At 41.8% G+C, this 14,517-nt stretch overlaps 2 protein-coding genes across 6 annotated transcripts; one reads left to right on the top strand and one right to left on the bottom strand.

The window, feature by feature from the left end:
- The first annotated feature begins 17 nt into the window (after positions 1-17).
- SYF2 (SYF2 pre-mRNA splicing factor) lies at positions 18-6,667 on the top strand. The gene is made up of 7 exons (XM_044434923.1): positions 18-104; positions 1,032-1,133; positions 2,582-2,707; positions 3,514-3,631; positions 3,735-3,825; positions 5,485-5,583; positions 6,217-6,667. The coding sequence occupies exons 1-7, from the start codon at positions 63-65 to the stop codon at positions 6,380-6,382; spliced, it is 744 nt and encodes a 247-aa protein (XP_044290858.1). The 5' UTR covers positions 18-62; the 3' UTR covers positions 6,383-6,667.
- Positions 6,668-7,818: 1,151 nt separating this feature from the next.
- RSRP1 (arginine and serine rich protein 1) lies at positions 7,819-13,659 on the bottom strand. Of its 5 annotated transcripts, none has more exons than XM_044434921.1 (6): positions 13,358-13,659; positions 12,406-12,464; positions 11,075-11,668; positions 10,523-10,662; positions 10,120-10,163; positions 8,794-8,883 (listed from the first exon to the last, which is right to left on the bottom strand). In XM_044434921.1, exons 1-5 carry the CDS (start codon positions 13,429-13,431, stop codon positions 10,155-10,157), a joined length of 876 nt encoding a protein of 291 aa, XP_044290856.1. In that variant the 5' UTR covers positions 13,432-13,659; the 3' UTR covers positions 8,794-8,883; positions 10,120-10,154. The 5 variants fall into 5 exon arrangements, with proteins under 5 accessions (XP_044290853.1, XP_044290854.1, XP_044290857.1 ...); XM_044434920.1 differs by lacking the exon at positions 8,794-8,883 and adding an exon at positions 9,762-9,879; XM_044434918.1 differs by lacking the exon at positions 10,120-10,163 and having other exon boundaries at positions 7,819-9,879.
- Positions 13,660-14,517: the final 858 nt, after the last annotated feature.

Raw genomic sequence — 14,517 nt, 5'->3', positions numbered from 1 at the left:
AAACGGAAGAGGAGGTGCTGGCAGGCAGGAAGTGGCTAGGGGCTTACCGAAACAGTGCGAAGATGGCTGCGGTGGCGGAGGGTGGGCTTTCTTCGCCTGTCGCGGTGAGACGCCTGGAAAGAACGGGAGGGAGGCCGAGCAGGGACCGCAGGGCAAAGGCGGGGCGCTGTATGTCTTAGCACAGCCTTCTCCAGATGCGCTGAACTACAGTTCCCATGGTGGGCTAGAGATGAAAGGAGTTCTGGTGAAACTCGTCTGCCGTGCGCAGTGTTAGGGACCCCGTTTCAGGCTGACTCAGAAGGACGAGCAAGTAATTTAATGTAGTGGCTTTGTAGGGTGGGTAAATAATGGGCAAAGCTAGGCAGGAGTCGACTGGAATTTGGGGCAGGGTGGGAGCAACTTTTCCTTTTCATTCGTCTCACTACTGTAATAGCTAGGAGTCTACATCACACGGAAGGGGAAATCGCTTTGGGTTTGTCAGGAATAAATGCCATTCTTTAGTGTGTAGAAAACACTAGTTTTATATTTTCACTTGCTATCCAAATAATTGTGTGTACTGCACGATTCTGGATTGGGTGCTCTTGAAGTATGAGGGATTGTGGGTTGGGAAAGATTCTTCTCAAGTGTTCCTGTCTACTGCCTTGCACTGAAGGCATATATATTGATGACATTGAAGGGTCTTCTTGAGGGTGTTTTCTTTTTCTTTCCTTTGGATCTGTAAAATTCTCCATGGGTTTAGCTGTCCCTTTTTCCTGCAGATGTTCTTTCATTGAAAGGTGGAGGGAAGCTCAGCATAACTATAACTGTTGAATTGTGTTGCTTGTCATTATTGTTACAGAGAAGTAAATTTGCCTATGCAAAACCTACTTTGGAAGCCCCTGTCCTTGTGAAAAATATGTTTGCTATTTCACTTGGTCTGCTAATTATAATAATTTTGGTTGCTAAGAATGCTACTGCTCTATATATTATGGCATGAAATGCTTGCATTTAGAAGCTGATATTTTTCTTCTGATATTTGTGGGTGACATCAGGCCACTTCTGATACATCAAAAGATCCTGTGGCAGCAGAAGAGGTGGCTGCACAGAAGAGAGAGGAGCGGCTTAGAAAATTCCGAGAGCTTCATTTAAAAAGGGTAAGCTATCCTGTTAGGGTTTTGCTACTTAGAGTTCTGTTCCTTGCTTGCTGGTGGGTTGTGTAGCCTGCAATTCATATCTAGCAGAAATGCTCAGTGGGCATCTCTTGCTGCCATTGTGCAAGAAGGAAAACCTGGCCTTATTTTTAAATAACATTTGCCTTCTTCATATAATGCCAGTTTGGTATTAAGAGAGTTTTTGACTGAGGTATATATAGAACTTCATTGATTTATACCCCATTCTTTCCCATGGACCCAAAGAAGCCTACAACAGGTTTTCTAACCCTAACAATCCTGCTTCCTACGGGGTGACAATCTAAGGAATTCAAATCTTTCAAAGGAGTAAAGGCGCCAAATAAAAATGGCATTGACTTGTGTAATCACTGCAGCTTAAACAAACCTTGGTGGCTTGTTAAAGTTGTGGTGTGTGTTGGGCATCATTTATCTACCTTGTCTTCCTGAGCATGACTTGTTATCCAAACCCAAGCCGCATGGCTTATTGGAGGAAGTTTCAGACATGGTGGGAATCGATGTTGGAGCCTGTGCAATCGCATCAACCAACAAACTGAGGTCGTGATACTGTAATTTTCCAAGATTGTATTGAAGCTGTAGTGACCTGAATCCAAAGTGTGTTCCTTATTGTGTGAGCCACCTAGGGAGGCCATTCTGGCAATTATGGGTGGCATATAAATCTGTGAATGAATGAATGAATAAATAAAATTTCCAAAAGTTGTAGTGGTCCCTCTGCCTCTGGGAAATTGTACTATTTAACTCGTATGCATATGTTTCCCCAAAGATCATTGAGATGATCAAAGATGAGACCAATGAAGGTCTCATAAAGACAAAGCATACATCTGGGAAATGGCCAGTGTGAGCTTATTTGCACAGAAAGTGGATTTGCCCAACATGACAGCCCATAGCAATGAACAGGGGAGAGCAGCATGCTGCCTACCATGTACCTGCCACTTGTGCTTTTAATCAGCCATCCATGAGCAGCTTCTTAGTAGGTCGCTGAGCATCGTATCCTAACATGGACTATGTTAAGGGCCAAACAACTCAGTAGCTAACCTCGGTTTGTTGTTATTTGCTAGGTTGTTTAAACAATCTCATTTTAGAGGATATGCTTAGCAAGTCAGGATGCAGCTGATTGTAGGTTATTGAGTAAAAGAAGAGGCAGGCTTTCTACAGGCAGTGTGTCTGCTCTCTCTAGGTCATTCTTGACGGCCCATGGCTTATTTAAGCCGTGGCTTGTCTTGTCACATGAACCAGGTTTTATTCTTCTGCATCTTTTTGGTGTTTCAGTAGTTAATAGACGATGGCCCTTTCTACTTTTAAGGAACATTAGATTCAGTGCTGCTCTTTTCCAGCTCATACCTCTGTCCAGATTTGGTCATTAATAATAAAGGCAGAGGATGCTAATGTATTTCTGACTTGTTGTCTTTTAAAAGAATGAAGCCCGCAAATTGAACCACCAGGAAGTTGTTGAGGAAGATAAAAGGCTGAAGTTGCCAGCAAACTGGGAAGCAAAAAAGGCTCGTTTAGAATGGGAGCTGAAGGTGGAAGAAAAGAAAAAGGTAAACAAGCAACCAGTCAGTGCTAAGTTTTACATTTCCCATCAGACCAGTTAGAATAATACCCCATCCACAAAAGATCTAAAAGCATGCCATGGGCCCACATAGCTTCTCATCTTTATGCACTCCCACTTGTCAAGAGCAACAGTGAGCAGTGCCAGATAAAGCATTTTTTTTAATCTTACAACCTGATCTTATGTATCTTTACTTGAAAGTAAGTCTACCCCGTACAGTGGGGCTTGCATCAGATATGCAAATATGTTCATTGTAAGTGGCATACATTACCCCAGTTATCTTCAGAACATCTCTAATTTTGTATGCCTGTGTTTCAGATGGGGTAACTTGCTTAAAGCCAAGAAAAAGACAGGACGTTTGTATAAAATAAAGTACATCCTTGATTTCTGGTGCTCTCCAGGACTTCACAAATTTGATATTAACAAAACAAAAAACCCAAAATGAAATAGACTTTTAAAAATGGTTTTACATTTATAACATCAGTTTGTGTCTACAGTTCCATTTTAATCAAAACCATAATTATCTAATGTCATATGCTTGCCTGAGGCTACCCACTAAGTCTGGCTTAGTGGGTACAAAGGTGTAGCATATGCTTTTGCATTTGTACAAAGGTGTAGCATATGCTTTTGAGAGATGTTAGAAGAGACCTGAGCTATCATATTAGAAGAGTAAAATCTACAGCAGCTTACTAGTGCCTGTACATAAGATTGCAGGTAGGACACACAGTTTTAGGAAAGCTTAGTGTGACAAAGATTGAGGATCTGTGTTTTAAACTATTAAATCCTGTTTACTAGGAGTGCTTGGCAAAAGGAGAAGATTATGAGAGAGTGAAACTGTTAGAAATCAGTGCAGAGGATGCAGAGAGATTTGAAAGGAAGAAGAAGAAGAAGAATCCTGATATTGGGTTTTCAGGTAAGACTGAAGGGTTTGTCCCCATTTAAGCAAAAGGGAATCTTATTAATAGGCTATCTAGTAAAAGGTTCCCTGTTCCAGAACATGTTTGTTCACTCCATAGATTATGCAGCTGCTCAACTACGACAATACCAGAGGTTGACCAAACAAATCCGACCCGACCTGGAGAAGTATGAAAAATTGAAAGAAGAAAGGCAAGTATGACTCTCATTTTTGTCTGGTCTCTCATGTTCTGCCTGTGGTATAATCCTGCTTGCACAGTGACCTTTGAACGGCTTCGACATAACTGGAAGTCTCAAGGTGACTGAGGCTATCCAGACTGATAACTACACCAGCCCCGTTGGCATTGCAGCTGCCCTTCATCAGCTGCCACCTTTTCCACCACCAACACGAAGCTGCCAGCATTGCCTGCATGGGAGGGCAGGGGAGCAAAAGCAGTAGCATGGAGAGCTGGAAGCAGGTGCCCCTATTAGTGATCTGTTGTGCTGGCTGCTGTCAGCTACCGGGAGCCTGATAAACGGGCTGCTATACTTTGGTCGTTAAGTACAGTCTTAGCAAAGCTGCCGTGTAATTGTATTGCTTTACTTGCTCTATAGTTGGTGCATTTCAAGGATATGGAATCTTTATCAGCCCAAGAGCAGGATTTGCCTTCTCTCAAAGGCTGTATTCTAGTGGTAGCCAAAACTGAAGGCAAAGGGTTGTGGCCAAAATACCAGCGTATTTAGCTTAAAGCCAGGAAACCACCAAAGGATTGGGGACTGACAGGGAAGTGGATATGGCCAGTTGGGGAATTTGAAGGACCAGGTTTGACCTGGATGCAGGCCAGATTTGCCCCCATCCCCACCAACCTGAGATTCAGCATCCCTGCATACTCTCATACAGAAAATAACCTGTCAGTGGATTATGTTAGTTGCGTTTCTGGTGGAACCATAGAAAGCACTTGCAACAAAACAAATGCTTTTTAAATGTGGAGAACTGGCAAACCGCTATAGAAATATGCAAGAGGGATTTTGGAGAGCCACAGTTCGAGAGAAGCCATGTTACGGTAGCTCTAAGGGCAATGTGTTGTGAAGCCTTCATTGTGCAGCTTTGTAGGTATCCTTGAGTCTCTTGCCCATGAGAGCACAGAACACAATAAACCAGCTGCCGCAACTCTTTCCGGGAAGCCAAAGTTCTAAGAGCTCTGAATCTTGCAGTCATCTTCTGTGATTTTTCCCCTCACAAGGAGTGGAAAGATATTTGTGGGAAGGCAAAAACTGAGTGTTAAATCAAGAATTGAGAGGGTGGAGGGTATTCTGCAAAAGTGAACTGAAGTGTGTAAATGCGCTTTTGTGTGTGGTCAGGAACAAGATTAAATTAGATTAGGCTTTGGTTTGAACACTACCTTAATACAAAACAAATAATTCAGTTGTTCACAGCTTACAAACTGATGGAGGTAACGTCTCTTGGGGTGTACATCTAGTCATGTGAATCTCTGTAAATTTTAGAATTTAGAGTTTTAGCCCCTTGGAGCGAATAAAAGTTCTTTCCAGGTGGTGTAGTGTCTATATTCAGCAACACAAGCCATAATACAAATAACAATTTTTCCTGCAATGAGCATCTGTTTACCTGCTGCTCTGCTTTGTACTGAAGAGCATGCAGATGAAGTTTCACTAATTGGAAAACAGATCAGTGAAGATTACAGGGTCAGCAACACCCTTACTTCTTTGCATTCTCCAATAGATCACTATATAGGGGTGTATTTCTGTGTTCTAGAAATAGAGAAGTTGAACGTGAAAACTAGAATAAATTTTCAGATATTTATCACTAACAAAGCTTCATTCTCCCCCATCTACCCACACTGTAATATTCAGCGGTGAAGAGTTTTATCCAACTTCAAATAGTCTTCTCCATGGAACTCATGTGCCATGTAAAGAAGGGGTTGACAGAATGGTTTCAGATCTTGAAAAACAGTAAGTAACAAGCTATTTGATGCTTTAAAATTGATTACAATGTTGATCTTAATTCCTTGAGCTGGGTCTTCTCCAGGCTCCATTCCTTTCAGACATTGGGTTAATGTCTGAACCTAGGAGCAGAGATTGTCCAGTCATGGCCCAGCACTACAGATGCCTGTTTCTGGAAGGTCCATCTGTTTTGCTTTGCTGCTGTGTTTCAAAGATAATGGAAGTATCATTGGGTCTTTGATGGCCGAAAATTTGTCTTTTGCAGGTTTTTAATGGATTGACTTTTTAAAATTGTAAATAACTTTTAATTTCATTGTAAAGTACATTCTATCTGAAAAGTTGTGAGAGAAAGAGGGAGAGAGCGTGCAGATATGCCACAGACATCCATATCCCACTGGCAGAAATAGCTTGGCTGACAGAGAGGGGAGCAGCAAATCCTGTAATAGTTCTCTGTTGTCTCTTCCTCCCACTGCCTTTTGCCATGCAAGGCCAACAGGCTGGACCAGCCCTCCTAGTCACTCCAAATAATATAGCTTGTTTTCATATGTACTTGGAACAAGTATCAGCAGCCATTAATCTTATTGTGTTACATGGAAATAGCTTCATGTGTGTCAAGTTTCTGTGAATAAATTTCTCTTCCAGAATTGAAAAGCGTGAAAAATACAGTCGGAGACGTGCTTACAATGATGATGCAGATATTGACTACATTAATGAGCGGAATGCCAAGTTCAATAAGAAGGCGGAGAGGTTCTATGGAAAATATACTGCTGAAATTAAACAAAACCTAGAAAGAGGAACAGCGGTCTAAGTTGCAAGATCAGGAATGCTTGCCCAGTGCTAGACATCTTGGCCTTCTGAACCATGTCAAACTTGTTTTGCAGGAGGACTTCAAACTTTACCACAAGCTCGTAGAAAGCCTTGGCCAGGAATTTTTTTAAAAGGCACTTTTTAAATTCAATTAAACATTGTCACATATATTGACAGTGGGAAACAATTTTAGTTCTTGGATTGGAACCTACCAATGGACCCATCAGCTTTTGCACCTTTTCTCTTCATGGAAACAAAGTTTCAAATAAAGCTTGTTTGCTGAGTAGCTTCAGGTTTTTCTTTTAATGTGAGGTCTCCATGAAAATTATAGGCTGCATTTCTACTAAAGCTCTGATGTAAAATGCTAATTATGGTAGTTATGTATCTGGTTGGGTAGAGCTAGGTGTTATTAGGCAAACATTTTATAGTGTAACTGATTAGTGTAGAAAAATGAGACAAAAAGATTTGCCTGGTATGTAGAAATCTTTTTGCCTGTAACTTGAAATAGATTAGCAAATATTTCTGGATCCCAGAACAGCAACAGCAGCAATGACATTTTATTTCCCCAACCTAAATTGTATTGCAGAAATTATGCAAGCAAAGGCTAGCTAGGCATGGATTTCTTTGTGGAAGGACTACAAGTTCCATGCACTTCAGCTGCTAAAAGCAAACACCTGGACTACTTAAGACTGAGATAAGGGATATGAGTCTATTAAGTCCCACCATCCCTCATTTCCTATGCTGGATTGGGCTGTTGAGAGTAGCTGGAGCAGTCCATCTTCACTACTGTGTATCCCTTGTAGGTTTAGGTTGATAGATCATGGGTTTCTAATCAAGATGTCCAGTCCTACTTCAAATAGAGCTGTTTATCCTTGTCCAGAAGAACAAGCATTTGTGGCAACACTTACCTGATCCTCTACATTACTGTGAACTACATGAAACCCAGATGGAAGGATGATGTGTCCTCAAGACAAGTAATGTAGCTGCAATAGCACATTTTCCAGAAAGTATGGCTGTCCAGAGTAAGATTAAAAAAAAAAAGTCACAGCCCTGAATAGTGCTACTTTCAACTTGAGGATCCCTAAATACTAGGTTAAGCTAAAGTCTACGAAGATTGGCATCCACCTCTGCTATCTCCTGGAATATTGTATCCCTTGCAAGCAGCAATTTTGTTGATGTTTAGTGAGTTCCTGCCAGGTGGGAGGTCCCTTATCTGGTCCACCCAACAGGCAACTTATTTTTATTTAAAGCATTTCCAGGCCACCTTTAAGAACAAGGGACAGCTCACCCCAAATTCCACTGGTCAGTGGCATAATGTATATGCCCTCTATGCTTCCAGCACCAAGGGACAGGTTTATTGGGCAAAAGAACTCAGAGCCTCTTCTCAGATCCCACTCCCTTTCAGCTGTGAAACAAGATGTTCAGTAAAATTACACATAATATTTAGAGTACTTTTATTTAAAAAAATTCAGTTTATACATAGCTCCAGTTTTTGGCTGAAGGGAAGGTGCGACTTACAAAGCATTACTTAGCGTTACTTAACTCTAGCTTCTGAACCAGTTAGTGCAGTCCATCCTACTGATAAACCCACCATGTTAAAATGCAGTAATAAACTTGCATAACTTGTGGATTCCCAACACAACCAACTTTGTCCTAGGCAGCCCTGTCTGTTTGAAATATAACCTGCTTAAATTTTACTCTTGGGAGTCATCGTTACATTATAAGCCCTTCAGGCAAACAGCTAAGGAAAAAGATTGCTTCAAAATCTAGAACCAAGGTCTTACCTAGTGACAGTGGTACTTCGAACATGCACAAGCTCAGATTCTCTGAATACTAGAAACTTTTTAACTAGAAGTACAAAGAACAACTACATAGATTCCATAGCAAAACAGTAGTCAAGGGTTAGGAATTTACCACTTGAAGTGGCATTTTTCCCTTTCTTGCCTTTTGTAAAATAAGGCTGTGTTCAGGTTAAAATGAAATATGGGGCAACTACAGAAGCCAACTGAACACCCAGCAAGAGCCACAAATCACACTGTTTAAAGTGCTGACTCAAGTACTGAAAACATACAAAACACAGATTTATAATAAATCACACACATTAGAACATGGAAACTGATGACTTACACATAGAAAAGTTACCCACCTGTAATTTAATCCAGTAGTCACATTAAAGGTATTTACAGAAGCATAGAATTTCCTACTGTCATTTCTGGGCCTCTGTACTTTCATTTTATATCTGGAAAAACTAGTATCAAATTAACACAAATTAAGTATTCTGCATTTAAACCCTGAAATGAATGTGCCTCCACAGCTCAATAAACAGAACTAGTGTCTTATAAAAGATGCACTTTTAGGTGAAACATCATGGAATGAGCCATTTTCCTCATTCTTAACAGGAATCCATTGCCCAGATGGGATCTCTTGTCTTTTCCTTGGGACACTGCAGCTGCATTATTGAGAAAGCTGACAGGCTTTCAGAGCAGCTAGGCTCATTGGATTCTGAAAGAAAAAAAAGTTAACTGTGAGGACATTGCTACTTTAAAAAAAGCCTCAAAAGAAACACACAAGGATGAATACCTGTGCATGTTTCCAAAGAACAGCGCTTATTTGCAATTTAGAACTTCATTTTATAAACAACTAAAAGCACTGGATTTTAAGAAGTGCTACCCAGACTACCCTGCCTCCAATGTTTCTAACAAAATCAAAGCATCAGTCCTCAGAACAGTTTGTATGGTTAATACAAGCTGTAGAAAATCACTAGGTGAAAATCTGTTTTCACAGATCAGAAATAAGTTCTGCAAGGTTCAAAAATTACAATAACCATGTACATTAGTTGGTATGTGGTGTCCAGAAAATATTATTTGAATATACTTTTAGTTCCAACATGAAGGTTGCAATTCCATGCATGTATATTTGTCTCATCAAACTTTGTGGAAATGCCTCTTGAATGTACTTGTATAGTTTTGCAAAGTAGGCTCGAGAAATATCTGTATTCAGTTTCTTGATCTCAGAGGTAGGAATCACATTAGTACTGAATGCTATGTCCTTCACTGCAGCAGCACAGTTCCATCTTGCCTTCTTCAGCTTGTTTTCTTAATTGCTAAAGAGGGAAGGATTGTATTTTAAACAGTGCCACCTAGATGGCTGAGCAGAGTACAGGTTTTGGTCTAGCCTCTAAGCTTAAAATGGCTACTGCAGAAGCAGTCCTGAACCTGCTTATCTGGAAAAAAATCCCAGGTGCAGACATGTTACTGCACAACTTTTGCTAGAATTCATGTTTGCTATTTTTAGTATATATATTGTGTACAGCCCTCATATCCATCTCCAAATTTTTGGTTATCACCAGATAATGAAAAGATGACTTGATAAAGTATAGCCTTCATTCAAATTGTGACCTCATTACCTCCTGCATATCAAAACTGCAGAGATTTGAAAAAAGATCAATAACTTATCTGCAAGTGATGCAAGCTGCTTCTTCTGACTTTCTTTCAACATCTGGAATATATTGCAAATATCGTGAGGGACACCTATTCCAGTTTGTAGGTATGTAAAACCCTTGTTTTAATTAGAAAATAAAACTTAGGCTCCTAATACAAAGGAGCAACTCTAAGATTTCATTTGAGTAAAAGCTTTCCAACCATTTGAAAATGTGTAACATGACAAAGCTTTTACTCATTTGACTCATATTTCCCTCCCCTAAGTTAGCACAGCTACACCCACAATCACTTAAATTACCAACAGATTTTCTTCATCAGTGCTGAAGACCATATTCATGATTTCTATAAGACAGAAATAAAGCATGTGAAATGGACTGTGTGTCTGGATGATTTCTGGGAACAAGTGGTTACATGACAAGTTGACAGGTATTAAAACACCTATTAAATTCAAAATGGGTTTAAATTACCATTATCTGGACAAAGACATATGAAAGACAACCCAAACTGAAAACACTTTATGGTTTCTTCTGAGACCATCTTCTCATAGCCCAAAGAATTTTAAGATCTGGCAATTCTACTTTTATGAGCTAAACTTGTATTTCTTTCCCTTTGGTTTCCAAAACTTGAGAATAAAATTTTGAAAGTATTTGTTTTCTAATAATGGAACATTGCTAGCATCTGAAGACTTGTTTCATACTTACCTTAGACCCTATGCTGTCATCTTTTGGTTTTACATTTTCATTGGATTTTGGATTCATTCTCAAGCTGGCTGGCAAGGAAATGTCTGGTCCAAAGGTTTTTGCTGCATTAGCCTTTGCTATTTCCAGTAGTTCCCTTTTTTCTATTTAAAAAGAAAGCAAACTATTACATTAGTATACCAATTTTTCATTTGGAAAAAAAATCTACCTACACGGTAGCCACTCATTCAGTCCTCCATCCACTTAACACTGAGATACATAGATCTGTAATACTTTCCCTTTTATACAATGGCTTCCCAAAATCTACTTTGTGATCCTACAGCCAACTTAGGAGTGAATGCATATATGTAACTCATGCATTCCACAAGGACTTTCAATATACAGCACCTCTACAAGAGGTGATACTTTCACCAGTTAAAGTACAGCAAGGATCTGTATTTCCATATCTGGATAAGGAAAATATGTTTGGAACCTTTGGCTGGCAGCCTAGGGTTAATTTCTTTAGTGGAACTTTTAAGACCAAAGTATCCTGCTCAGCATCTCCTCACCCACTACCTTTTTCAGTCAAGCGCAGAGGAGTTCTACTGCGAGATCTTGATCTAGAGCGGCTTCTCCAGCTTCTATAAGCCTCAGGATATATGGTCCTTCCAAATCCATAGTATTTTCGGCTTCTTGACCTGCTTCTGGAATAAGACCTTCTATAGTATGATCTTCTAGGAGACCGACTCCGTGACCTGTATCTTGGAGGAGAGCGACGGTATCTCCGATAGTATCGAGGATGGTACCTTTCTCGGTATCTGTAGCTGCGTGATCTTGATCGACTCCTGGAATAAGATCTTGAATATCTTCTGTTCCTCCGGGAACAATTCCTTTTAGCACGTGAGCTGGATCTGCTCCTAGACCTGCTCCAGCTTCTTGAGGATGAAGTGCTTGAGCTAGACTGTGAACTGTAAGATGACCTACTAGATGATCTTGAGGAAGATTTCCTGCTATAACTGCTCCTTGAGCTTGAACGAGACTTCTCTTTTGGTGAACTGAGTGTCAAGTCATCCATGAAGTCTGTCATCTCATCTGTCTTCTTGCTTGATGTTGGATTTTCAATATTTTTATAGAAAGTGACTTCTGTTTTCAGCTGCCCATTTCCCATTGCTTTAAAGAAGGTGGGGTGTTCGGGAAAGAGAGAGGTAAGATTTAGCTTGCATTTTTGGGTTTTGGAATTGTCAGCTGCAACAGCACAATTAAATATTATCTTATGTTCTTTTGTACTCTTGCCCTCTTAACTCAGAAACAAGCTTTTTATTTTTTTTTTCTCAAAACATAAATGGTGCATTTTATTTTATTTGATCACAGGAGCAAGTTTCCAACAGAAATGTTTGAGTCCTAGCAGTTCAGAATTTAGAGAGGCAACGAAGATTCACTTTGATACAAATTATACTAACGTCACAAAACAGTGAAATGAGAATTTAGAGGCACAGCACTACACTTACTAACACTGTAACCAGCTGTAGGCAAGATTAAGTACTTAGTCAAGATGGCTGCTATTATATAACAGCAGCCATTTTAGCTTCACTGCACAGAACTACTACCCAAGGTTCAGCTTCCTCAAATCTCTTATGAAATTACTCTTCCTTGTACTGGTGTTTATGAATAATCTTAAAACATTTGGCTATGCTGACAATATTTCATACCACATTAAAAGCCTTTCTATCTTCAAATGTTCCAACTAGAGCAACTAGCAAATCATGCTCAAATCAGAAAAGAAAGCTGCTCTGACCTGAACCCTGCTCCCCCAAGCACAGAAGAATTCTTGAAAGCAAATTAGACAAATTCAAATATTTTAGATATGAGTGGAATCGATGTAACATGCATGCCCATGAAGAACTTACCATGAGCTGCTGCAGATTTCCTATTCTGCTCAGAGCTTTCACAGACCTGCTGGGGACTCCTGTGAAAACAAAGAGTGCCAGGGTTTCAGCCAATTCTAGCAAAACACCCTCCTACAATTCCTTTGTCTACAATTTCCTTAGTCACTCTCCAATCTAGAAAAAAAATGGAACTGATTTGCTAGGTGGACCAAAAACCGAAAGGGGGGGAATGCAGGTTCTTTGTACAATACTTTTAAAAAAATCCAAGAGTAACTTGCTCTATTTATATTCCAGTTTCAGTTATGAGGCAGCCAAAGCAGTTTCCGGCCATGACAAATTAAAAGTTAAAAGCATTAATCTCTACTTTCTACATTTCCTCCAAGCATTCTGAACGACTTGATTAGCCGTAATTCAGCCCACCTCTTCTTCCACCTTCCCCCCCAAAAGCTGCTGCATGTTTACCAGGTCCTGCCAACTTACGAACTTACAATTAGAAAGACGCGTCGTGAAAAACAAGAGGTCAGCGAGATGGTGCTTTAAAGCTGAGCTACTTTATGGGGCTACCATAAAGCCACTAAATTTGTCTTCCCACCAATAATTTGCTCGTTTGCTACGTTTTTATCGAGCTCTTCGTTCCAAGGAAAGGCAGTAAACATGACTCTCTCCCCACCCATGGTTGTTAAACGCATCTCCCCTGGCGCCCACAGCCATGCATCACCTCCAAGCTAGCCTATGAGGTAACTCAACCTAATACGGCCATGCTTATATCTCGCTTTCCTTCACCGTCGACACGAAGGCAGTAATACCAAGCAGCCCCTCTTTCAACACAAGGCCAGCTGTTGCTCTCTAAGCGGTCACGACAACCCTGCTTCCCACCCGTTTTGCTTCTCCGGGCTTTTATCCGCCCCAGGTCTCTGCCTCCACCACGCACTTGCCATTAATAACGGTTTTTTAAAAATCGCCTCAGACTCACTGGTACCAGGAGGACGGGGCCTGGCCCTGAGGCGGAGCCTGAGGGGAGAGCCCGGTTTCGTTGGTGATCGCCATGACGAGAAGCACACGGAGCGAGTCAAGGGAACCGCCGAGCCGCGAGGACGGAGCAACGCCCGGGAGTCGCAGCGAGGACGCGCTCCAAACAGCCCGCTCGGTTCTGCCGGTCAGGCGTGGCCCACGAAAAAGGCCACTCTCGGGCCACAAAGCGCGTTCAAACGCCGCCCCGTCAGCAGCCGCCGCCAAGTCAGCCGCCCGGTGCTCGCGCCAGCCGCGACTGAGGGCGCAGAAGCTTCCAGCACGTCGCGGCGGGGGAGGGGCGCTTCCGTTGCGTAACCGTGGCGCCAGTGCGCACGCGCAGGGGCGCGAGCGGCGAGGAAGCCCCTCCCCGGGCCTGGTTCCCTGCCCCGCCTCGGCGGTGACGAGCGGGCGGTGGAGTGGGGGAGGGGCGCGCGTGCGCGCTCGTTCCCGCTCGGCCACGGCGCGCCCTGGGCCAGTCACGGACTCTCCGGCTAACTTTACCTCACAGGGGTTGAAGTTGTGTAGAAGAGAGGGAGAGAGTAAAAGCGGATTACATAATCTGCTTTAGGTTCCTTGGAGGGGACGAAAAGCTAGGATAGAAGTGTAACCGAGCTAAACAGGGTGCTTTGCAAACATGGGGAGTAGTTTTAGCCCCAGCTGAAGGACGCTCCCTTTCCTATGGGTGCAAAACGTAGTGGGGCGTCTTTATGTGCAACACTTAAATACCACTCCACATCTAAACAGATTCTGAACCTACGAACCATTAAAAGATAATGGAATGAAATAATAGGTTAAAACGGGATGGCAATACAATTGTAGCTGGTCAATCAGGAACAGCTTGAGAGCCAGTGTGGTGTAGTGGTTAAGAGCATGGGGTCTTAGTCCCCATCAGCCAAGGAGCTTACTGGGTGACTTCAGGCCAGTCACAGATTATCGGTCCAACCTACCTCACAGGGCTCTGGTGGGGATAAGATTGAAAGCAGGAGAATGATGTAAGCTGTTCTGAGTTCTTCAGAAAAGAAAAAGGCAGGATATACATCAAGTAATACCAAGCCATAATACCAGGAGGTACTGGTGCCTGTCTCAGAAGCAAAGCTACAAAACTGAGGCTGTCATACTTTG

Source organism: Varanus komodoensis, unplaced genomic scaffold, assembly GCF_004798865.1.
Source record: "Varanus komodoensis strain SLA01 unplaced genomic scaffold, ASM479886v1 scaffold29_1, whole genome shotgun sequence".
NCBI lineage: Eukaryota > Metazoa > Chordata > Lepidosauria > Squamata > Varanidae > Varanus > Varanus komodoensis.
The sequence above is the reverse complement of the archived record's forward strand: the minus strand, read 5'-3'. Positions and strand labels throughout refer to the sequence as shown.